The sequence below is a fragment of the Schistocerca piceifrons genome, chromosome 5 (genome assembly GCF_021461385.2).
Source record: "Schistocerca piceifrons isolate TAMUIC-IGC-003096 chromosome 5, iqSchPice1.1, whole genome shotgun sequence".
Lineage (NCBI taxonomy): Eukaryota > Metazoa > Arthropoda > Insecta > Orthoptera > Acrididae > Schistocerca > Schistocerca piceifrons.
In genome coordinates, this window is record NC_060142.1 from 540,741,979 (window position 1) to 540,767,775 (window position 25,797).

General features: G+C 39.5%; 1 protein-coding gene across 2 annotated transcripts in view; it reads left to right on the plus strand.

Moving 5' to 3' along the window:
* Positions 1 to 25,797, plus strand: part of LOC124797865 (methyltransferase-like protein 25B) — a 102,257-nt gene that overhangs the window by 56,236 nt on the left and 20,224 nt on the right. For both annotated transcript variants that reach the window (XM_047260941.1, XM_047260940.1), the window contains exon 9: positions 11,715 to 11,824. In XM_047260941.1, coding sequence (XP_047116897.1) covers positions 11,715 to 11,824 — 110 coding nt within the window. The remainder of the gene's footprint in view (positions 1 to 11,714; positions 11,825 to 25,797) is intronic.

Genomic DNA, 25,797 nt, shown 5'->3' on the forward strand with positions numbered 1-25,797 from the left:
CTTAACAGTTCATGCATCCAAGCTCCTGACAAGAATAATGCACAGAATGGAAAAGAAAATTGAGGATCTGTTATACATCATTCTGTTCGACTTCAGGAAAGATAAAGGCGACAGAGAGGCAGATCTTATGGAAGAAAGACTTCAGGAAAATCAAGACACCTTTGTAGGATTTACAAAATTGCAGTGCATGCAACATTACATCGTACTTCTTAATAACAGAGGCATTGCAATTTTGTATTTATTCACCAACTCTCAATAAATATGCACTTCCTGAACGGGAATATATGCAATGTCCAAATGCATCACAAGAACAATGATATATGTAAGTTTGGATGTGGCAGTAATTCATGCATGGATAGCTGTAGGAAATCTGGGTCAAACATTGGTCCAGCACAAATTTTCATTGTCGTCGTTGTAATATAAAGCTGAAGGTGGTTTGTATTCACAACTACAAATACATTTCCTGTATTCATATGATTTGTCAAAATAGAAAAAGCATATGCCATTGGAAAATGGCGAAAGATGTTCAAAGTTCTCAGAAAAGTAGATGGAAGCTGTTGGGAAAGGCAGGCAATACACATTTATGTATAAGAACCAAGAAGGAACAGTAATAATGTAAGACCAACAATGAAGTGTTCTGATTAAAAAGTGCTTAAGACAAACATGCAGTCTTTTACGAGTACAATCAAAGAATCAATAACACAGATAAAAGATAGGGTCAAGAGTAGGGTTAAAATTCAGGGTGAAGGAATGTCAGTGATCAGTTTCACTGATGACACTGCCATTCTCAGTGAAAACAAGGAGATTATTTCCAGGTCGCACTGAATGTTGTGAACACCTACCACAAGCAGAATGTACATTGAGACTAAAACAAAGAAAGGTGAAAGTAATAAGTAGCAGAAATGAGACTAGTGAGAAACTTATTAAAACTGAGGACCATGGAGTAGACGAAGTGGAGGAGTTGTGTTGTCTCAGAAAGAAAGTAACGTATTATGGAAGAAGCAAGGAGAATGTAAAAAGCAGACTGGCACAGCCAAAGATGGCATTCCAGAGCAAAACAAGTCTACTAGTATCAAATATTGACCATCATTTGTGGAAGAAATTTCTGAGAATGTATGTCTGGAGCACAACATTGTATGGAAGTGAATCATGGACTGCGGAAAATCTGGAAAAGAAGAGAATCGAGACATTTGGTTGTGGTGCTATAGAAGGATGTTGAGAATATGTGGGCTGATAAGATGTCAAGTGAGGAGGTTCTCCACACTGTGGTAAACACTGAAAAGAAGAAAGGAATGGATGTGTTAAAAGATGATGGAATAACTTCTGTGATACAAGAGGTTGCTGTCGAGAGTAAAAACTGTTGGGGGAAGACAGAAATTGAAATATATTCAACAAATAATTGAGGACATTGGGTGTAAATGCCACGCTGAGATGAAAAGGGGGACAGGAGAAGAAGTCATGGCGGGCAGCGTCAAAACATTCAGAGGACAGATGATCCAAAAATTAAGAAATGCCATCCTCAGGCAACAGCTATGACAGCATCTTTAAGAATACATTTTGTTCTCAACTGTAGAAATGTCATGTACTTATGATTAGAGACTGGATTATATACATCATAAAAACCTTAAAATATGCATGAAAAATGCTTAAAATGCATGAAAAGTGTTGTAATATCCAAGATCAAATAATTAAAAAACATGATAGTTACTGCATGCATTATATCTCAAGGTCGAAGCTGTGCATAACAGGTATGAGGAAGAACACTGGCCATGTGAAAAATCAGTACATTTAGAATGCTGATATCATTTTATGAATACTTTCTGGTAGAGGTTAGGAAGGGGGCCTTTCTTAGCAGATGTGATGCGAGTGAGTCGTAGCGAAACAGTCAGTATGTACAGGACCAACTTCGAGGTATATTGCACACAGAGCGGCATGTTCAAAAAGTCTATAATATTTTATTTAAAAAACAACATACAATCATGAATTTTTTTGATCAGCATTAACTTTTAATTAATACTATTGGAGCAAAGCATTTTTACAAGTTGTTTTACATTTTTATACTATTGTAAATATAAACGACCAAGTGCCGTTCCAAATGTTCGGTAGTAAGACTGTGTCTTTGATCATTCGAAACATTTTTGTAAGCAGAAAAAGGCTGTTCAACATCAACTGAAGTAAATGGGCAGTATTTGAATTTGGGTGCTATGTTGGCACTTATTGTTTCTGGTAAAAGTTCACTCATCCCATTAATAAAACTATCAATTTGGCACAAGGGTTCAAAGCCGGGGTTATTTAAAATGTTTTCAAACTGTTTTTTAAGTTTTCTTGCGAATACTTTCATCAATGAGGATCTCACTAGAATAATTTTATCCTTATCTGAATAGATACATTCAGCACCAAATCTTGAGTTTCAAGCTTTCTAATACTTGCCAGTATATGGGAAAAATGAGTGCTAATCACAGCAACGTCTTTTTTTAATACCTGAGTGATTAAAAGCTTCCTTGAACTGGCAAATTGCCAAAGCCTCTGCACTATCAAAGTCGTTTACTACCCCTCTAATGGCTTCGAAATGTTCATTATATTACAACACTGCTTTGACCCATGTACTCCAACGAGTTACCACTGGTTCAGGAGGTAAAGGCATATTTAGTAGTTTTTCTTTGTAGGTCTTTTGACGCGAGCAGAAACATTTTGAAACACTTTCTTTGTGGATGAAATTAATTTGTTTACATTTACTTCTTCAGCAAGGCGATGTACTCTATGAGCAAAGCACATCACACGCATTAAATTGGGATAAAATACTTGGAGGGCTTTTCCTGTTTTGATCATATTGGGAGCAGCATCTGAAATAAACACAAACACCCTTTCATCTGCAGAAGATTCTGGAAATATTTTTCTAGTACCCTCATTCACAAATCTGGTAATCGTAGAATGATTTACTTTTTCAAGTTCTTTGCAGACCGCTAAATAGGAAGAAGAAGGCTCTTCTTTTAAAGCACCAATAATTAAAGTTGCAATGTAACGGCCACAATACAGATAATGCTGAAATACAGGTAATGCTGTCCTCGAGTTCATTGCATATTTTTTCTAGAACATTTACGTAAATTGTTGGTATTTAATTTTTACGCAATGTTGATCCACCTGGTATATTTTCATTTAAGCAATATTTGCAAGAAGCCTTTGAGGATAGGGTTTGTAAGTTTGTGAAGACGAATATTGCTTGCAATGAATGCTTCACATAGATCCATGTTAAACTGATTTTTTTGGAAGGAAGCCTTTGAGGATAGGATTTGTAAGTTTGTGAAGACGAATATTGCTTGCAATGAATGCTTCACATAGATCCATGTTAAACTGACTTTTTTGGTTACCTTTGGACAAATACCTGCTACTGCAACTTGCTGTTGTCAGAAGTTGTTGCTGTGGACCTTTCTTCCGCATCCCTGCGATATGAAGACTTGTCTCGACATGCTGGTCTGTTTGAAACCTTTTTTTGTATGAAACATTTTTCTCACAAACTCAACAATATAAAACAATTCTGTCTTATGTAAATGTTCCAGGATTGTCAGCTATCCACGAAACGATGTTTCTTTTTTCGAGCAGCATGGCGCACAACATGTTACACACTACACATCATAAACACATTCAAACTGTGTCCAAGTAAACAGAAAGCTAAACTGAAACAATGGAGATGTGACTAAAAGCTTGCGTAGTTTAATTTAATTGTTGCCGATGTGTATGGTATGACAGTGGAGGGGATTAACTGGGAGCGTGGGCAGAGGAGCATTGACTATGTCTGCCTGTTCTTGTTCCTCTTCTGTAATGTTTTCACTAGGCAGTGGCCTCTCAGTTAGCAATTGCACGCAGTTCTAGGTCGCTGTCAATCTGTGAGACATCAAGACTAGATCAAGTGGCCTCTCGGTTAGCAATTGCAAGCATTCTAGGTCATGGTCAATCTGTGAGACATCAAAACTAGATCGAGCTAGAGAGCGCCCATTTAATTTTTTATAATATTGTAAACATAGAGTGAAAATAGGCATCGTCACTAGTTTTTAGTTGAAATAAGCAATAACTGGTGAAAAGGAGCTGAATATACAAATGCATATAATCTGGTCTCGACTTATGAAATATGCAAACGTGGTTGACATGAGGACAATGCCCTCTTAAAAGGATGACATGCATTGTGCGTTTCATAGGGAAGAAAGAAGAGATAATTTTGTGAAAAAAAGGTAATAGTAATTTTATTTTCACCAAATATGTTTGGGAACAGAATGTGTTCATAATGTTTAACTGATCTTTAAGCACTAATGTTGTTACATGTCTGTTGAGTCTGGCTTAACAGACCAAAATCATGCTAGTGAATAATACATTTAATAACAGTCCAGGCAGAAAGTGTTGCCTTTCTAAATATTGTTGGACTGTGGGCACAAGAAAACAGAAAATAATTACATTCAAACACGGTGACAAATTTATTTTGGCAATTAAATTGGTTTTGCTCTTTAAAATGATTTTCATTTGCAAAAATCAGTTTGTAAAAGCTTAAATCATTTTTCATTAACATCAGTAGCTCAAAATAAAACTTTTTCTGATTGAGTATTCTTAAACATTTCCATGGCATTTTTATGTTGAAATACATCTGACAAATGCCCCAAGTGCAGTGAAGTCCACATTTAGATAAATAAAGGTACATATCTTTTACTCGGTGGCATTGTCTGAGGTTGAATGTTCTCATTAGAATCATTGGACAGCAATATTAAACACACATCTGGTTTATACGAGAGCTCAATAACAACTATCACAGCTGTCCTGTAGCAGTTCTATTTGAGAATCTGTGTGATCAATCATAAGTCAAAATACATTTTGACTGTCACTGTTCTTTGCTGAATACCAGTTTATAACATAATTGCATATAAGTTTAAAAGGGAATGCCTGTTCTTTTAATTTGGGAATATTACTCAGAGTTGTTTGATTGAACTGGGTTTGCAAGAAGACGACAATATGAATAACATTTAAAATTAAAAATAACTACTTTTCCCCTAAAAAATAAAATTTTAAAAATATGTACTTATTCATATCATCCATTTGCATTTTGTGCAGAAAGGTTTTTTCTGACATTGAAATCTCCCTGTGAGGTATATTTATAAGGTAATTATTGATTTAATGTGGCTAAATTAATTAGTTATGCATGCCTTTTACTTGTATTCGATTCTCTGTACTGATGTAATTTTATAGTCTGTGTTGTCTACATTAGAACAATAACTGTGATACAATGTAATCAGAATGATGCAATATGGCCTGCGCAGTTCACCATGTATCAGTTGTGATGGAAATGGTTGAAGAGTAAATCAAAAATTATGCAGACAAGTTATCCATAAAAATCTGTAGTCTCAGACTTATGTTGCACCTTTTATAAGATGATGTAATGGTGGAACCACAGCCATGGCACAAAATCAGAATGCCAATTTCTATAATAGGAGATTAAAAGTCTCAATAATATAAGATATTGAGGCCTGAAGGACCATTCATGTGCCCAGTGACACCAAAAGGATGGAATGAAGGATTAATCTGAGAAGAAGATGTAAATCATGGGCAATTTCTCTTCTGCAAATGCAGCTCTGAACAATATCATTTGGAAGCAAACATTATAACAGCAACAGCTTCTCTCTCTCTCTCTCTCTCTTTTTTTTTTTTTTTTTTAGAAAGTGTTGATGTTGATTCTGGTGTCTTTCCAACCAAGCACTGAAATTGCTAGCACCTATACCTCTCTTCATTGCAGGAAAAGATGCCATCGCAGTCGTAAACTTCAGTGATTACCTCACAGAGGGATTCTGCCATCTTTTGAACAGATCCTCTTACAAACCTCTTCTTCAGTGATCCCTTTCCAGTCATACTTCATTAACACTGAAAGAACTACCACCTGCACCTCTCTTCATTGCATAAAAAGCTGTCATCACTGTCATTCTGAATTTCAACAATTACCTCACAGAGGGATTCTGACAGCTTTTGAACAAATCCTCTTTCAAACCCCTTTTATAGTGACCCCATTCTAGAAGTCCAGCAATATAACTTCCAATCCCTCATCAGATCCCTAGCCTCTTCACAAAGTTTTTTCCTGGATTGTTCCTCATTCCTTCAACTTTCTGGGCTTCCATTTTTCTACGTGCTTCTCAAGACCTGTAAACTAAGCTACCCAGGACATTCCTTTGTGACTAGTTACTTTGCCCCCTCTAAAAGAACCTCACTTCAGTCTATTGCCTGCAACCTACCCTCACACATTAAAGAGACAAACATCTTTTTATCTTTTTCCACTTGCTCTCTGCATTTTCTGTGTTTGTACCATGTGGAACTCATATTCCCACTGGGAATCCTTTGTGTCTGTGGCGTAGTTTAGCAGATTCCGAACCCACTAGTTCTTTCATAATAGTCTCGGTAATATTGTCTCCAGTAACGGTCTTCTTTAAATGTACCCTCTGCAAACAAAGCTGTGACACTATTGAGAGCACTTGAATGGCACTTACCTAACCAACTTCTTCATGGGCCATTTAAAGAATCCTTTCTGGTCATCCAAAATCAGTCATAGCATGCTTAGTTCTGATTCTCTGATGACATTGTTACAGTATAATAAATAAGGAGTCATATAGTGTAATACTTCAGGCTTTCCCGGCGATCTAATGACATCTTGGGTTGTCAGGTGTTCTGCCGGATATCAGCGTCGTGTTCTGCCGGATATCAGCATCGTACTTGCACTATATTTCGGTAGTGTAACTCGTTACCTTCAAGCTGTGACACTATTGAGAGCACTTGAATGGCACTTACCTAACCAACTTCTTCATGGGCCATTTAAAGAATCCTTTCTGGTCATCCAAAATCAGTCATAGCATGCTTAGTTCTGATTCTCTGATGACATTGTTACAGTATAATAAATAAGGAGTCATATAGTGTAATACTTCAGGCTTTCCCGGCGATCTAATGACATCTTGGGTTGTCAGGTGTTCTGCCGGATATCAGCGTCGTGTTCTGCCGGATATCAGCATCGTACTTGCACTATATTTCGGTAGTGTAACTCGTTACCTTCATCAGGTGCAACCTGAGACTACTACTCGAATGGACCTGGTCCAGTATTTATGCCTGTGGCCTTCCCCCTCCACCAGGCGCTCTCTCTGCGGTCCGCGCCTGCTCAATGCGGTCTTTTGGAGCATTGCCATTCCCTTTTCCGTCCGCTGCAGTCCTGGGTGTTCTCTTTGTGCTCCGCGCCCACCAGACACATTCCTAGGTGTTCCATCTTCGGTCTGGAATCCCATCTGTGGTACCAGGCATTCCCCCTGTGGTCCTTTCCCACTCACTGTGATCTGCTGGAGCGTTGCCATCCGATTTTCGATCCGCTGCGGTTCTAGATGTTCCCTCTGCAGTCCACGCCCATCAGTCCCGACCCTGGGTGTTCCATATTCAGCCTGGTGCGCCTGGAACTCTCTATGGGGATCGTTCTCTATGTCTACGCATTCAGTTCTTCTATTTGTGGAGTGCTGCAGCTGTCCCCATTGCTTCTTCAGCAATTCCAGAGCAGGATCAGGCTCTACTTAGCTGGTACCCCGTGTCACAGTTCATGAGATTATCGGTCATTTTTATCTCTATTGACTCCCTTATTACACTGTCCCAAAATCTGGGCATCTGTGCTAGAAACTCAGTTTCTTCATAATTCATAGCATAACCTAGTTCTAGGCAGTGTTCAGCAATGGCTGATTTTGTTGCCTGTATTAATCGGGTGTGCCTCTGATGTTCCTTGCACCAGATATCTACTGTTCTTGTCGTCTGGCCAATGTAGGACATGCCACATTGGCAAGGTATATTATAAATCCCTGGTTTCTGCAAACCCGTATCGTCATTGACATTTCCCACCAGTCCCCTGATCTTGCTGGATGGACAGAAAACACACTTGATCTTGTGTTTATGGAGGATCCTACTGATTCTGGCAGATATAGAGCCAGCATAGGGCAAATACGCCACCTTCTTGGCTTCATCTTGCTCTGCTTCTGGAACTTTTGGTGTAGTGGCTGGTTGGAGTGCCATCTCAGTTTTTTTCGGTGTATATCCATTTTTGCAGAACACTGTTTTGAGATGCTCTATTTCTGTCGGTAGACTTTCTTGCTCTGACAAGGCACATGCTCTGTGGACCAATGTCTTAAGAACACCGTTCTTCTGTGCAGGGTGGTGACAGCTGGTGGCCTGCAGATATAAATCAGTGTGTGTGAGTTTTCGATACACACTGTGGCCAATTGATCCATCTGCTTTCCTTTTTACTAGTACATCCAGAAATGGCAGCTGGCCATTCTTCTCCTGTTCTATGGTGAACTTGATATTTGGGTGGCACGAGTTAAGATGTTCCAGAAACTCATTGAGCCTGTCCTTCCCATGAGGCCAGATTACGAAGGTGTCATGCACATACCTGAAGAAGCATGTGGGTTTATATCTGGCTGTCTCTAATGCCCTCTCCTCAAATCTCTCCATGAACATGTTGGCAACCACAGGAGACAATGGGCTATCCATAGCTACACCTTCAGTTTGCCAGTAATATTGGTTCCCGTACAGGAAATACCTGGTTGCCAGTGTATGCCTGAACAGGTCCAGTAGAGCACCATCAAATTTTTCTGCAATCAGTTCTAGGAAGTCTCTCAGTGGGACCCTGGTGAACAGTGATACCATGTCAAAACTAACCATCATGTCCGAATCTGTGATGCGTAATTGCTTGAGGTGTTGCAGGAAGTCTTCTGAGTTTTGGATATGGTGAACACATTTCCCCACATACGGAGACAGCAGATTTTTCAAATTCTTGGCTGTTGCATACGTAGGTGCCCCAATATCATCTCCGTGTGGCAGCACCTAGTATGAGGGGAGGTCCACACAAGGTGACAGGGTGTTGCAGGCTGCCATTACAAGACTTGGGCCCACTTACCCATGACGTGACACCTGGTTTCAAGTCCACTCCCATGAACTTGGCACCTTCCAGCTGTGGGCCATCTTTTGGCCCACTTTAGCCAATGCTGGACTTTTGCCTTGGAGGGCAGCCATTCGTGACTGCGGTTGTGCAGCCAACAAACTGCTTGTACTTGTTCAGGCAAACTGATGCTGTACACCACTGCTTGCAGGGGCGGACACCACTGCTTGGGGCTACCTTCCTCTGTAACAGTCATGGTGTGGCTTCTGCATCTGCAGGTGCACCCTGTCCTGAGTTACACAGTTTTGCTGCAACAGTGTGCATTGTGCCACAGCTGTCATGCATTAGCATTCCAGCTCACCCACCAGCTGGTCGCTGGCTGCTTTTTGCATCAACACCCCCGACCTTTGTGCTTTCAGCATATGCTGAGGGGGCCTTACTACCATAGGATGATGCTATGAGTGGTGTAGCTTGTTTTCTAATAAATGTGTGACAATGAATGATGTTTTTGTGAGCCACCATCAGATAATATCCTGATGACAACCCACAAGCTCAACTCAGCCCCGTCACTGTAGATGCCACCCATCCCAGGCCTCTCCACTTTGCAGTATGGATGTTCTGGGCCCCCTTAATATTTTACCAGAGTTTTTCCTTCAGAACTTTTTTTTAAAATTAAGGTGTTAAGTCAAATTAGGTTTCCAAATAATTTAGTCGTTCTCCTTCATATCACGTTAATCAATGTCCTTTCTCTTTAATTTCTTTTAGTAAGATTTTATTTCAGTCCATGATGTTTTGTGGCTCATTTCTGCATCTCTAGGTCTGTTTCTTCTATTTTTTTTTTCTTTTTTCTGTTTCCCCAGTTTCCATACCTCACAACCACGGCTTAAAATAACACGTACATGAGAGAGTAGTGCTCCTCACCAAATAAACGTGGCACTCAGCAGCAGACGGGAGACGGGCTCATGGTAAAGACAGAAAATTGCCTCACTTTTATGTCAAGTCCTTCAGACCACACACACACACACACACACACACACACACACACACACACACAGAGAGAGAGAGAGAGAGAGAGAGAGAGAGAGAGAGAGATCCACTGGTCAGGTAGGTATGGATAGTGTGTATTGCGACAAGTAGCAAAGGGTGTCACACATGACTGTGTTGCTTAGTGCTGATAAATCATGTGACTAATGAAGATGAGAATGAGTATGTAGGGAAACATAGCTGTACAGGGGTATGTGTGTGTTGGTATGTGTGCACACTCTTGAGTGTGAAAGCTTCCAATGTTTTCAGTATTGTTTATATACCAGTGAAAGTCTATTACTTGGCAAGTTGTTTTCTTTACTCCTAAATTATTTATGTCCTTTTGTGACACATTGCTTTTACTGTATGCCAACAAGGCACTACCAACCCTGTTGTTAACTGTACTGTGCACTTGTCCTTCACGTTAAAGTAAATATAATTTTTTCTCAGCACTGTCAGTTTTGCCAAACATGTTGCTGATGCATCATGTACAGAATATGGTAACTCTCAGGAAACTGTACAGGTCAGTTGTAGTTTTGTATCAAAGCAACACAATAGTCCAGAAATTCAGTTAAATTTATTCTTGCAACTGAAGTTTTTGTTCCAGATATTTATACTTGACAAAATACTAATTTTATATGAGTATTGTGATTGTGTGCTTCAGTATAGAGTAGGAGTTTGGTAGTCCAGTGTGCTCTGGGACATGTAAATGCCAGATTATCAGATATACCAGATTATCACAGTCATTTTTAAAAAGCTGGTTTAAAATAAGGGATATAAGTGAAACATATAGTTTTAAGGTACAAAACGGATATCTGCTATTTATTAAACACGACAGCAGAAGTTACACTACAAAAAAAAATTAAAAGTGTGTATTACTTTTCTGGAAAGACAAAAATGAATTAAAAGTTGAATTCTGCACTGCTGTATTAAACCAGTTTAAAGCTCAAAGGCTTTCAAAAGTTCAATATACATAAATAATCCTTTTTACGCTCATTACAAAATAAAATCAGCAGTACTAATTTCAAAAGATTAACAACAAGCTGATTGATAAACATTTATGCCAAGAATATGGTGCAGTTTAATTGGAATCACTGTCTTTAAGAATAGCACAGATATGATTTTTTCGTGGTCATGGAATATGTCTGACTGGTATATACCGCTAATAGTGTAGCTGAGATATTCTTCAGAGCCCACTGGAACATTACAGAAATGCTGACTTGTTTCTTGGATTGAGATATTTCTGAAAAAAAATTGTTTTTTTATATGTGCACCTCCGTAACTTCAGAAGTGTTCTATTGTTGACTACTCTCAATGAATGTCACAAAAGTGTGTGAGGCTTCTGAAGTCTCAGTGCAACAGATGTGGGCTGTAGGTGTTTCTTCTTCGATAACTACATTTTTGTTAGTGTCTTGTACTGAAAATGCACTCTTTTCATTAGTGTGTGTGGATGTTTCTTTGAGGCATTGGGTTGTACAGCAAACCACACCAAGCTAGAAATAAAGGAAAATTTCTGATGCAGGCTGGACAGTTAGGTCTGCCAGACCATCGAGTGCTGAATTATCATGGTCTTACTGTATACAAAGAAGTGATCATTCATTAGTACTGTTATAAGGCGTGTATCATATATTTGTTTGCTATTGAAGATTGCAGAGTGTCCTATCAGTTTTCTTTTAGCAAGTGTGTGTTTCATATTTGATGTTCTAATGTAACTTCAGTTTCTTGTGTTACTCACATATTTAGTAAGTAACTACTGTTTCAGATTCATTGTTTTCGGGCTCTTCTTGAGAAGATTTTGGTCAAGCATTGGCCTCATTTACGGCACTCTGTTGTCAAAAGCATCAAACATTACAGTGGCCTGAATTTTCGAGAGTAAGTACAGCTAATGCACAAGATAGTCACTGAAGATTGCATTTGTGTGCCCAGGAGTTGCCAAAATTTTCTCTGTATAGTACTTTCAGATGAGACCACACACAAGCTAATAATTAAAACACAAACAACTGCTAAGTGTTGAAGAGAATAGACATAAGAATCAAAAAGTAGATGTTGTATCTCATTCATAACTTTCAACCAGCATCTTTATAAGAAGGAACAGGTAAGAAATAGGCAAAATAAAAAGGATAGCTCCACAGCTGGTGGAAAGAAGAAAGAATTCAGGCAAACCTTACATCAGAGTGGACACAAGTTCTGAAAAGATTGGGAAGTAACAATGGATTGCTAACTTTGATTCAAAATCCAAAGTATTGAAATGATTTACAGCTAATCAACTCAGAGAAAACAAAAGTATGTAAACTGGAAGAGTTGAACAAAAAGATGGTGTGATGAGGGGTAAAGTAAAAGGGGAAAAAATTTGGTATGAAGTAATGGAGACAGGTACTAATAGAAAAATGAAGGAGGAGGATAGACTTTGTGAGAGAAAGAAAAAGACAATGAAGGAACAGGACAAAGGAAAATGAGTTAAAATTGCACACTGAAACTCAACTATGTACCTGCTCAGATAGTCTGTGTGTTAAAGTGTGATTTCCACAACAGTGAGGTATGCCAGCCTCAGATTGAATTCGCCTGACAGAGCAACAATAAAGGGCAGTGCGCTGGTCAGCCTGGATATACTTTTTAGTGAGTTTCCTTCATTCCACTAGGTGAATACTGAACAGGTACCTAACATTGAGAAAACGTCTGCTCATTTTCACGTGATTAACACTACACGCAGACAGTTGGGGTACAGATATTCTGAGCCAGGGGGTAACAGGATTGGGTCATTCCACATCAAAACATGCAATAATTCAAAGATGTGTAACCCTCAATCTCATATTTTCACAAAACTTTGCACATTTGCTTATTCTTATAACTTAGGAACTTCTTACAAATCTTTTTGGGCTCAAACCACAACTCTATTTTATATTGAATTTTAAATGTAGTGCACTACGCTACACACCGGAAGCAGCTACTAGGGTAGCAGAGTACGTGTGGCGTGCACACGGGGGTTTTTTAGGTTAGAGGGACCCCCCCTTGGGCGAAACGATAAAATACCTGACGGCTTACCAGAGAGGACATTATCATCATTGATAAAGAACGTCCATCCTCAGAGACCAAAAACAGGAAAAGTTAACGTAATATTGGTAAACTGCAGGAGTATCCAGGGCAAGGTTCCTGAATTAGTATCTCTTATTGAAGGAAATAGTGCGCATATAGTATTAGGAACGGAAAGTTGGTTAAAACCGGAAGTGAACAGTAACGAAATCCTAGACACAGAATGGAATATATACCGCAAGGATAGGATAAACGCCAATGGTGGAGGAGTATTTATAGCAGTAAAGAATTCAATAATATCCAGTGAAGTTATTAGCGAATGCGAATGTGAAATAATCTGGATTAAGCTAAGTATCAAAGGTGGGTCAGATATGATAGTCGGATGCTTCTATAGACCACCTGCATCAGCAACCGTAGTAGTTGAGCGCCTCAGAGAGAACCTGCAGAACGTCGTGAAGAAGTTTCGTGATCATACTATTGTAATAGGGGGAGACTTCAATCTACCAGGTATAGAATGGGATAGTCACACAATCAGAACTGGAGCCAGGGACAGAGACTCTTGTGACATTATCCTGACTGCCTTGTCCGAGAATTACTTCGAGCAGATAGTTAGAGAACCAACTCGTGAAGCTAACGTTTTAGACCTCATAGCAACAAATAGACCGGAACTTTTCGACTCCGTGAATGTAGAAGAGGGTATCAGTGATCATAAGTCAGTGGTTGCATCAATGACTACAAGTGTAATAAGAAATGCCAAGAAAGGAAGGAAAATATATTTGCTTAACAAGAGTGATAGGGCACAAATCGCAGAATATCTGAGTGACAACCATCAAACGTTCATTTCTGAGGAAGAGGATGTGGAACAAAAATGGAAAAAATTCAGAAACATCGTCCAGTACGCCTTAGATAAGTTCGTACCAACTAAGGTCCAAAGCGAGGGGAAAGATCCACCATGGTATAACAATCATGTACGAAAGGTACTACGGAAACAAAGAAAGCTTCATCATAGGTTTAAGAGTAGTCGAATCATAGCTGATAAGGAAAAGCTGAACGAAGCGAAAAAGAGCGCAAAGAGAGCAATGAGAGAAGCATTCAACGAATTCGAACATAAAACATTGGCAAACAATCTAAACAAGAACCCTAAAAAGTTTTGGTCATATGTAAAATCGGTAAGCGGATCTAAATCCCCTATTCAGTCACTCATTGACCACGATGGCACCAAAACAGAGGACGACCGAAGAAAGGCAGAAATACTGAATTCAGTGTTCCGAAATTGTTTTACTGCGGAAAATCGTAACACGGTCCCTGACTTCAGCCGTCGCACGGACGCCAAAATGGAAAATATTGAAATAAATGATATCGGAATTGAAAAACAACTGCTATCACTTAGTAGCGGAAAAGCATCCGGACCAGACGAGATACCCTTAAGATTCTACAGTGATTATGCTAAAGAACTTGCCCCCTTTCTATCAGCAATTTATCGTAGATCGCTGGAAGAACGTAAAGTACCTAGCGACTGGAAGAAAGTGCAGGTCATTCCCATTTTCAAGAAGGGTCATAAATCAGATGCGAATAATTATAGGCCTATTTCGCTTACGTCAATCTGTTGTAGAATAATGGAACATGTTTTGTGTTCTCGTATTATGACGTTCTTAGATAATACAAATCTCCTTCATCATAACCAACATGGATTCCGCAAACAGAGATCATGTGAAACTCTGCTCGCCCTATTTGCCCAAGAAATTCACAGTGCCGTAGACACTGGCGAGCAGATTGATGCCGTATTCCTGGACTTCAGGAAGGCATTTGATACGGTTCCGCACTTACGTTTAGTGAAAAAAATACGAGCTTACGGAATATCGGACCAGGTTTGTGATTGGATTCAGGATTTCCTAGAAGAAAGAACACAACATGTCATTCTTAATGGTTCAAAATCTGCAGATGTAGAGGTAATTTCGGGAGTACCGCAAGGGAGCGTGATAGGACCTTTATTGTTTACAATATACATAAATGACTTAGTTGACAACATCGGTAGCTCCGTGAGGCTATTTGCAGATGACACGGTTGTCTACAAGAAAGTAGCAACATCAGAAGACTCGTACGTACTCCAGGAAGACCTGCAGAGGATTAATGCATGGTGCGACAGTTGGCAGCTTTCCCTAAACGTAGATAAATGTAATATAATGCGCATACATAGGGGCAGAAATCCATTCCAGTACGATTATGCCATAGGTGGTAAATCATTGGAAGCGGTAACGACCGTAAAATACTTAGGAGTTACTATCCGGAGCGATCTGAAGTGGAATGATCACGTAAAACAAATAGTGGGAAAAGCAGGCGCCAGGTTGAGATTCATAGGAAGAATTCTAAGAAAATGTGACTCATCGACGAAAGAAGTAGCTTACAAAACGCTTGTTCGTCCGATTCTTGAGTATTGCTCATCAGTATGGGACCCTTACCAGGTTGGATTAATAGAAGAGATAGACATGATCCAGCGAAAAGCAGCGCGATTCGTCATGGGGACATTTAGTCAGTGCGAGAGCGTTACGGAGATGCTGAACAAGCTCCAGTGGCGGACACTTCAAGAAAGGCGTTACGCAATACGGAGAGGTTTATTATCGAAATTACGAGAGAGCACATTCCGGGAAGAGATGGGCAACATATTACTACCGCCCACATATATCTCGCGTAATGATCACAACGAAAAGATCCGAGAAATTAGAGCAAATACGGAGACTTACAAGCAGTTGTTCTTCCCACGCACAATTCGTGAATGGAACAGGGAAGGGGGGATCAGATAGTGGTACAATAAGTACCCTCCGCCACACACCGTAAGGTGGTTCGCGGAGTATAGATGTAGATGTAGATATTATGATAACTGGAATCTGCAAGAATTTCAATGCAAAATGGTACTTATCTACATAAATGTCCATACTCAGGTGTTTATGAAACTTTTGATTTGGAATTTTTTCATAAATTAAGTAAAACATATTGTTAACAGATATCCAGTTTCGAAGTAGCAAAGCTACAAAGAAATTTTTTTACAAACATTAATGTATGTCAATTTTCAATTTCAGAAAAATTGCAAGAATGTAGAAAAATCCTTATATCACATTTCTCCAACCTGCTGGGAACCTGATTTTGGTCTTAAATAATCCCCTAGATTGTAAGCTTTCTAATAAAATAGAAATTTTATCAGTTCTTCTGCTAATTGACACACGCATCTGAAATCAAAATACTTTTTGCTGTGTTGGAAAAAGAGTCATTTTAAGTAAGCTCATCCACTCACTGCCTCAGATGCAAGAGTATCAAATTAGCGTATTTAGGTATAACTCATTCCAGGCAGGCAAGTTAAATTTAAATCTGAAAATTTATTTCCTTTCATTTGATTAATTCAGTAATTTTTTTAAAGACTGTAATATATATGATTTATATATTCAGCCAATCACTTGCTCACAGCGATAAAAAAGTTTTCTTAGGCAGCAGTAGCTTGTTTAAAACCTGTATAGGCATGAAAACACCGCAGCAGTTGCTAAAATTCATTGTTGAGAATAACTGGCATGTAACCATTTGTCTATTTCACCTCAGTTGCTCTTTGTCTTTCTGTGAGATATGTCATATCTGTTTGTGGTGTGGCCCTATCATTCCACTTGTATAAAGTATGTTTTAAGTGAATTAGTGCTCAGTTAATTGCAATGGAAAATGTGAATTCATGCATTGTTGGAAAATTACTAAAAGCACTATGTCATTTGACAACCTATACCTTAGTAAAAACTTCACAAAAAACATAAGAGCTGATCGAGCACCAACAAGATTTGATATTGCTGCGATCCAATATTAGCTTTCCACAACATCAAGAAAGTGCTACTATACGTGGACACCACAGATACTATTACTTACAAGTTTTAGAAGGTCATCAAAGAACTCGTGATCCTTTCAAAAAACACAGACAAATAATTAAAAAATCTTGGAGGTCAGTTTGCTTGTCTTTAACAAAAACATTAAGTGCTAAAAGAATCTACGTAAAACCAGACCAAAAACTGTGCTCTACATTTTGTAAGATTTGTGAACAGGAACTGACATCAGTGATAGAAATGAAAGTGTTGCAGGTGACCCAGAGGTGACATTTCATGAATCATTACTGAAAAGTCAAAATCAAAATATTGAGGATACAAATAAAACTTAACATGATTTGGGGGTGTTCTCCCTTAAAACTTCTCTCCATTCCAAAGCACAGCAGGACTTAATATAACAAAAAGAAGGTAGAAAAAAATGAAGCATGTTTAGGAAAGAAAAGTGTGCCGGGCATTAGATTGCAGTATTGAAGATTCTGACGGCATAGAAGAAAAATTTGATGATGAAATTGTTAAGAAAGCCAAAGATTTTGATGCCATGATATTGTTAGTGAAAGAAAAAGTGGTTAGTGTTAGAATGCCTGAAAAAAAAATTCAAATTTTAACTTTAGCTCCATGATCTTCATCAAAAGAAAACATAATGTCAGAATTCAATGTTAGTGAGTATGTGGTTTGACAAGCAAGGAAACTGAAAACATAAATGGATATTTTATCAATTCCTAAACCAAAAGGGGGGAAAGTTATTGCTGATGAAGTGGTATAGATTGTCACTGATTTCTACCAAAATGATGAATATGCTCGAATGTTACCAGGAGCAAAAGACAAAGTTAGCCTTCAGAAGAATGTATATATGCTAGAAAGACTCATTCTTTGAAACTTAAGAGAACTGCACTCTTGTTTTGAATGGGAGAATCCTAACATTAACATTGGTCTATCTAAATGTTCACTAAGCCCGAAGTGGTGTATTTTAGCTGATCCTGCCAGCACTCATTCAGAGTGTGTGTGTTGGGGAAGGGGGGAGGGGGTCCACAAATACGTAAAACTGCTTTTGGATGCGGAACACACTGAAGAAACATACAACGAACTTATAAAATTTCTTGTGTGTGACTCTGAATTCTATGACTGTATGCTTAATCACTGTGATAATTGTCCCAGTGATGACAAACTGCCAGAATTATTAAAACAGAAATTAGCATACAAAGATACTGATGATGAAATTGCCAGTGAATAAACACAGATCGTTGGGCACAATTGGTAAAACAGTCTGCAACTGTGGGTGAGTACATAGACTTGTTGGTAACAAAATTACAAGCACTTAAACTACACTCATTTATATCTGAAGTGTCAGTCAAAATAATTGAAAATATTGAAGAAAACCCAACCCTGGAAAAAGCAATTCTGTTAATGGACTCTGCTGAAAACTATAGTTTTATAATTCAGAACGAAGTTCAGAGTTACCACTGGATAAGAAACAGCTGTACAACAATCATGTTTGTGTTTATGTGGTAAATGAAGAAAGTAAATTGGTAATAGTGAACCATTGCTTTATAAGTGATTATATGGGACATGATTTAGGATTAGCAAATGCTGTGCAGAAAAAAATGGTTAAGTGGCTGACAGAGCATTACCCACAAGTGAAGAGAGTGCATTATTTCCCTGATTGATATGCTGCTATATATAAAAATAGAAAAAGCTTTAAAAAATTGTGTGATCACAGAACAATTTTTATATTGATGCTGAGCATTTGTCTTTCGCTACTAGCCACAGTAAATCTGTGTGCGATGGTTTGGGAGGAACTGTAAAACATATATTGAGAAGGGCTAGTCTTCAACTAGTGGATGATGCACAAATAACAAATGCATCCGGTGGTCACAATTTCTGCAAGGCTATTATTGACAAATGTTTTCTTCACTTCTTAGAGAAAGTCAATGTAGATTTCCTATGCAAGAACTCCGAGAAGAGATTTTCGACAACTCGCACAATATCTGGTACCAGGAATTTCCACCATTACAAACCACTTTCTTGTGATTCTTTAGAGATTAGAAGAGTAAATTCTTCTGAAAAGCCTTCCTTGATTTTTTTCATTCAATGAAAATGCCACACAATGGACATGCACCCGTCCTCAACAAAATTCGTTTGTAGCAGCTGTATCTGATGACATGTGGTACTTGGCCTTTGTCAGAAATGTCTGTGATAAAGGAGGAGATGTTCAACTACTTTTTCTCCACCTACCTGAACCAGCAGTATCATTCTTTTGGTCTTATTTTGTGACTTTGGAAAACATTTTATGTACTATTGGTGTACCTAAATCAACATCATTAGGCAGGATGTATTACTTTCATGAAAAAGATATGAAGTTATCGGAATGCTAACTTTTGACCCTGTACTTTCATGAGGCAGCCTTACTATAGGTTGTCAGTTTACATAACTTGATTTGAATGATCTCTCGAACAATGATGTGATATATGTTAAATGAACATCCAGTGTCTATCAAAACTCAGGGTACTTGTTCTTTTTCTTTTTTAAAAAAATAATATCGGAGTTTCAATAAAAATAAATCATGTATCAGCTGCCAGAAAGTGTTTGCCATATTTAAAAATCATTGTTTGGACCACAACAGATTAAGTTGATTTTCTATATTCCCTTAAGTCAAGAAAAGTTACTAATTTTTTCCCAATGAAGCTGCGTACCTTCTGTGATATCTGGGGAAATACAACAGTAATGTGTTGGAAATAAGATACTTTCTGTTACTATTATTATTGTTGTTGTTATTTTTGTCTGAAATAATGCAATCCTACTGACAAACTTAAGTTGCGGCATTTACGTTTGTGTAAGAAATGTCCATTATTTCCCCTCAGTCTACATGAGGTATGTGACTATTGTCTAGCAGAAAATAACAAGTAGAAAAAGTTTCATGAAGATACGAAGCAGTGGGTGTCGGCTCTTGTGATTTCAGATTAATTTGTGTGTCCATTCATAGAAAACTCATTAATAATTTTATTTTCTTACAGTGTTTACTGTCTTGGGAATTATTTAAGATCAATTATATGTTCCCACCAGGTTGGAGAAATGTGAGGCAGTTTTCAGCATTTTTCAATACATCTATACTTTTTTTTTTTTTTTTAAAAAAAGGGAAGTGACACGTATCAAATTTTTTTGTATTGTTCTTTGTAACTTTACTGCTTAATTACATGTCTGTTAAGTATGTGCTTCCCTTAACTTAGGAAAAAAATTCCAAATCAAAAGCTTCGACAACACGTGAGTCATGGGCATTTGTGTAGATATGTACCATTTTGCAAAGCCCAATTATCAGATTGCAAAGCCCAACTATCAGATTGTCATTACATTTAAAACTCGATAAAAAAAAGTGTTAGTCTGAGAGCAAAAACATTGTGCATAAATTCTTATGTTATAAGTGTAAGCAAATGTGCAACGTTTCATGAAGATCTGAGATGATGGGGTGACATGACCTGCGTGATTTGACCGGTCGCAACAGCAAGAGCATCCAGCCACTGGTTAAACTAACCAACCATGTCGAACCCATTTATAATCATGTTGACCCAGCACCGATCCAGGACAAAGGCACAATAAAACAAAGAAGACTGAAACCCAGGTACATGCTGGAAATACATTACCATCCCTGAATTTAATTTTATCATGACCCATCTCCAAACATGATAAAAGTGTTCCCTTTGTTACGATATAGCAGTCTGAACTGGAATCTTACTGCCAGCCACAGTAGATGTATGACATCCACAAGTCATATCCTGACATTACTTACAGCTATCCAAAATCCTTCTTTACCATTCCAGATAAATATGTGGCTTCCTAATTAACACCCACAATATATTTCTTGGGTTCTTAATGATACCACAAAACGATCCAGTCTGTCTAATGATTTTTATACATGTGAGTGTTCAGTTGCCAGCCCTGTCATGCCCATGCTGTGCAGTACGAAATAAGTCTTTCAGCACCATTTATAGGATATACAGGGTGAGTCACCTAACATTACCGCTGGATATATTTCGTAAACCAAATCAAATACTGACAAATCGATTACACAGACCGAATGTGAGGAGAGGGGCTAGTGTAATTGGTTAATACAAACCATAAAAAAATGCATGGAAGTATGTTTTTTAACACAAACCTACGTTTTTTTAAATGGAACCCCGTTAGTTTTGTTAGCACATCTGAACATATAAACAAATACATAATCAGTGCCGTTTGTTGCATTGTAAAATGTTAATCACATCCGGAGATATTGTAACCTAAAATTGACGCTTGAGTACCACTCCTCCGCTGTTAGATCGTGTGTATCGGAGAGCACTGAATTACGTAGGGATCCAAAGGGAACGGTGATGGACCTTAGGTACAGAAGAGACTGGTACAGCACATTACGTCCACATGCTAACACCATTTTATTGGTCTTTTTCACTGACGCACATGTACATTACCATGAGGGGTGAGGTACACGTACACACGTGGTTTCCGTTTTCAATTATGGAGTGGAATAGAGTGTGTCCCGACATGTCAGGCCAATAGATGTTCTATGTGGTGGCCATCATTTGCTGCACACAATTGCAATCTCTGGTGTAATGAATGTCGTACACGCAGCAGTACATCTGGTGTAATGTCGCCGCAGGCTGTCACAATACGTTGTTTCATATCCTCTGGGGTTGTAGGCACATCACGGTACACATTCTCCTTTAACGTACCCCACAGAAAGAAGTCCAGAGGTGTAAGATCAGGAGAACAGGCTGGCCAATTTATGCGTCCTCCACGTCCTATGAAACGCCTGTCGAACATCCTGTCAAGGGTCAGCCTAGTGTTAATCGTGGAATGTGCAGGTGCACCATCATGCTGATACCACATACGTCGACGCGTTTCCAGTGGAACATTTTTGAGCAACGTTGGCAGATCATTCTGTAGAAATGCGATGTATGTTGCAGCTGTTTGGGCTCCTGCAATGAAGTCAGGACCAATGAGGTGGTCGCCAATGATTCCGCACCATACATTTACAGTCCATGGTCGCTGTCGCTCTACCTGTCTGAGCCAGTGAGGATTGTCCATGGACCAGTAATGCATGTTCCATAGATTCACTGCCCTGTGGTTTATGAAACCCGCTTCATTGGTAAACAGGTAGAACTGCAACGCATTCTCTGTTAATGCCTATTGACAGAATTGCACTCAATGATTAAAGTCATCACCATGTAATTGCTGATGTAGCGACACAGGAAACGGGTGAAAGCGGTGACGATGCAGTATGCGCATGACACTACTTTGACTCAGTCCACCGGCTCTCGCAATGTCCCGTGTACTCATGCATGGGTTCATGGCAACAGCAGCTAACACACCAATTGCACCCGCTTCTCCTGTGACGGGCCTGTTACGGACCCGTTTGCGTGCTACGACCATACCTGTTGCATATAGTTGGCGGTAGATGTTTTGCAATGTGCGGCACGTTGGATGCTCTCAGTCCGGGTACCGTTCTGCATACACCCTGCAGGCTTCAGCTGCATTTCGTCGACACCCGCCATAGATGAGTATCATCTCCGCCTTTTCAGAGTTCGAATACACCATGGTCACAGTTTCTACAACACTACACTATCACAGACGTCTGGTAACACGGCGTACTATAGTTGGTCTGCGTACGGAGATGAATGCAGAATAACAATAGCAGCAAGTGCTACATGCGGACACTGTGACAGCTAGACCAAACCACAACAGTGCACTACAGCCACACTCGTAAACACGGTCATCATCGTAAACATGTCCCTGCAGATGCTGCTTGCCGACTGTGGCCCGTGTTTGTTACAACACGCAACTGAACATCGGAGGTTTCAAGTGTCAACTTTAGGTTACAATATCTCCGGATGTAATTAACATTTTACAATGCAACAAACGGCACTGATTACGTATTTGTTTTTATGTTCAGATGTACTAACAAAACTAACGTGGTCCCATTTAAAAAAACGTATGTTTGTGTTAAAAAACATACTTCCACGCATTTTTGTATGGTTTGTATTAAACAATTACACTAGCCCCTCTCCTCACGTTTGGTCGGTGGAATCGGTTCGTCAGTATTTGATGTGGTTTACGAAATATATCCAGCGGTAACGTTAGGTGACTCACTCTGTATATAACAAGGGATAGGGTCTCTATAGACTGAATGTGTTCAACATCAGTTGGCCACTAGGTTTTGACTAGCATTTTACATCACTTCAAAGTGGCCTGCCAGCAACTAAAATGCCCACAGGATAGATCAGTCTTCATCACCTGTCACAAGAACTAATTCTTTCCCCTCTTCTTTTCTCACCCCTCACGTTTGGTTGGTGGAATCGGTTCGTCAGTATTTGATGTGGTTTACGAAATATATCCAGCGGTAACGTTAGGTGACTCACTCTGTATATAACAAGGGATAGGGTCTCTATAGACTGAATGTGTTCAACATCAGTTGGCCACTAGGTTTTGACTAGCATTTTACATCACTTCAAAGTGGCCTGCCAGCAACTAAAATGCCCACAGGATAGATCAGTCTTCATCACCTGTCACAAGAACTAATTCTTTCCCCTCTTCTTTTCTCACCCCGTTCCGTCCCATCTCCAAACCAGACTCTTTTCTCCTGTTTCTTTTTGCTTCTGTTCCATCCCATCTCCTTCCTTGAAACTATATTTTTGTCCTGAGCTGTATCCTTTTACAACCATGTATGTCGCTCCCAGCATGTCCACTCCTTAACCCATACTTCTTCTTCTTCTTCTTCTTACAGTAGGGTGTGTCAAATAGTTTTACTTCATTTTTCAGGAAATGAGGGGGTCATAAAGTTGTCTTTTGGTTAGCAATTCCCAATTATATTTACAATAAATGGCAATTACATTATTTTGCTTGGTAAATAGGCACTTCAGTTTCATTATATTTTGTCGTTTCATTAAAAATACACAGCAAACTGCCTTCTTTCAAGAAGTGCCTTCTTATCATTATTTCTGCCCTTGCTCTAATGATAAGAGTATACCATAAAATCTGTAAACTTTTTTAATGCCACTCTTAAAGTTTTTAAACTGGCAATAATCAAGCGCAGGACAATGTCTTTTTATTAATGTCTTATCAAAGGTGACTTTTTCTTGTCTTCCTTTTGGCAGACTCAAATAGTTTCTTCCACTCGCAAAATCTGAAAACTTGGAATCATGGGTAGTGAAAGAAATATGAGACTGGCAATTACCACTCACATGGGTAACTTCATTGGAACTGATTGATAAATGCTGCCTTCTGAACTCCTAACTCTGCAAGATGTTCTAAGATTTGCGTTCTCTTGAGAGAGAATATTGGAGAAATGTCAAAAATTACCCAGCAGCTGCTCTTGAAAAGGATATTTATTTAAAAGTACTTGGAAAATAGGGGATAGCAAACAATTGTTTTGTGGTGCCAATTTTAAATTCGAGAGTTGCAGTCCTGAAGAAGATAGAGTAAAACTGGGAAAAGGCCAAAAACATATCACTTAGCAGAGGAAAATGGAAGTGAAAGAGGTTTTCATAGCAGTGTTAGACAAACTCTTTGACATTCTCAATTGCAAGTGTGAGATTAAGCTATGTTCAGAATTTCAGGGTCCATGTTCACGTGGCGCTGACTGTAAACATGATGTACACATCTCCTGCTCTTGTTCTAAGGATATGAAGATCCCTATCAAAGAACTAGTGCTTATTAAAGGTCAAAGAGAGAAGGTTGGATTTGTAGGTAGTGGAGAGCGGGCAGGGTAATTACAAGGATAAATAATCACTTGTTCTCCCGTCTCTTACTATGAATACTTTTACTGTCTCAGCTTATACACAATGCGTGTAGCATAGAGGATGTAGTACAGAGAACTCATCTGGCAAGGATACAGTTGTTCTTGCTGTGGTAGGGCAGTGATATTATTGGGGGTTCTATGTCCCCACAGAGCCCCTCCCCCACAAGTGCGGAGCGCATTGACTGGTGTATGCCATGATGTGTTGTCCTGCTGGCCATAGCAAGGGCCAATATATTGTAATCTGCCAGGTGCCTGGGCAGCTGTAAAGGGCGGCTGGCCCATGCTGTCAGCGGTGGTGGTGATGGGGCGGTGGCGATGTCTGTTGAGGTGTTGGTGGCTGGTGGTGCGTCATCTGGTGTTGGTGAGGCTCTGTTGGTCCATCGACGGTGGTGTCCTGAGTGTCAAGTGCTCCGGGGCTGATACGAGCAGGTAGCCATCTGAAGAAAGAGTGGATTTCAGACCTGCTGTGTCGATCATAGGCGGAAGGGGCATGGAATGCCCTAATAACCTCGAGACTGTGCTATAGCCCGACTGTTGTCGAATTTGGCCATAACCATGAGTAGTGAATTCTGCTGTGTTACGGAAATGTCTCACAGGTCTAGGCTGACTGTAAATTGGCTTGGGAGGCCTTCAGCTGCGGCCAGTGGAGGGTAAATACTGGTTGTGTCCGCTAAAGTCCACACCGGCTTTAGGCGGTTCAGTGACACTGTTGTTGTTTTTCCAGCTTGCAAGATATTAAAAGTGTTTCACCCTCATTTCAACACCTTGTATGGGCCACTGTACACAGGGTGGAGGGCGGTTTTGGTGGCATCAGTTCTGAGCATGACATGTGTACATGATTGGAGATCTTTTTGCACAAAGATGGTCAGTTTGGCGTGATAGGACGGCAGTGGGATGCGGACGTGGTGGGTGTGGTCCCTGACTCATTTTACTAGGTCTGCAGGTTGATGTCCACGGGGTTGGTGGTTTGTGACACGAACTCTGCTGGGAGTGTGATCAGTTCCCCATTGAGCACATCTGCCACTGAGGCATCAAGATCTTCTTTGTAGGCAGCTCATATGCCAACCAGCACCCAGGGGAGGGCCTCAGTCCACTCCTGGTCATGGCATACGAGCACTGTCTTGAGGGTGTGGTGCCACAGTTCCACGAGTCCGTCGGATTGAGGATGTTAGACCATCGTG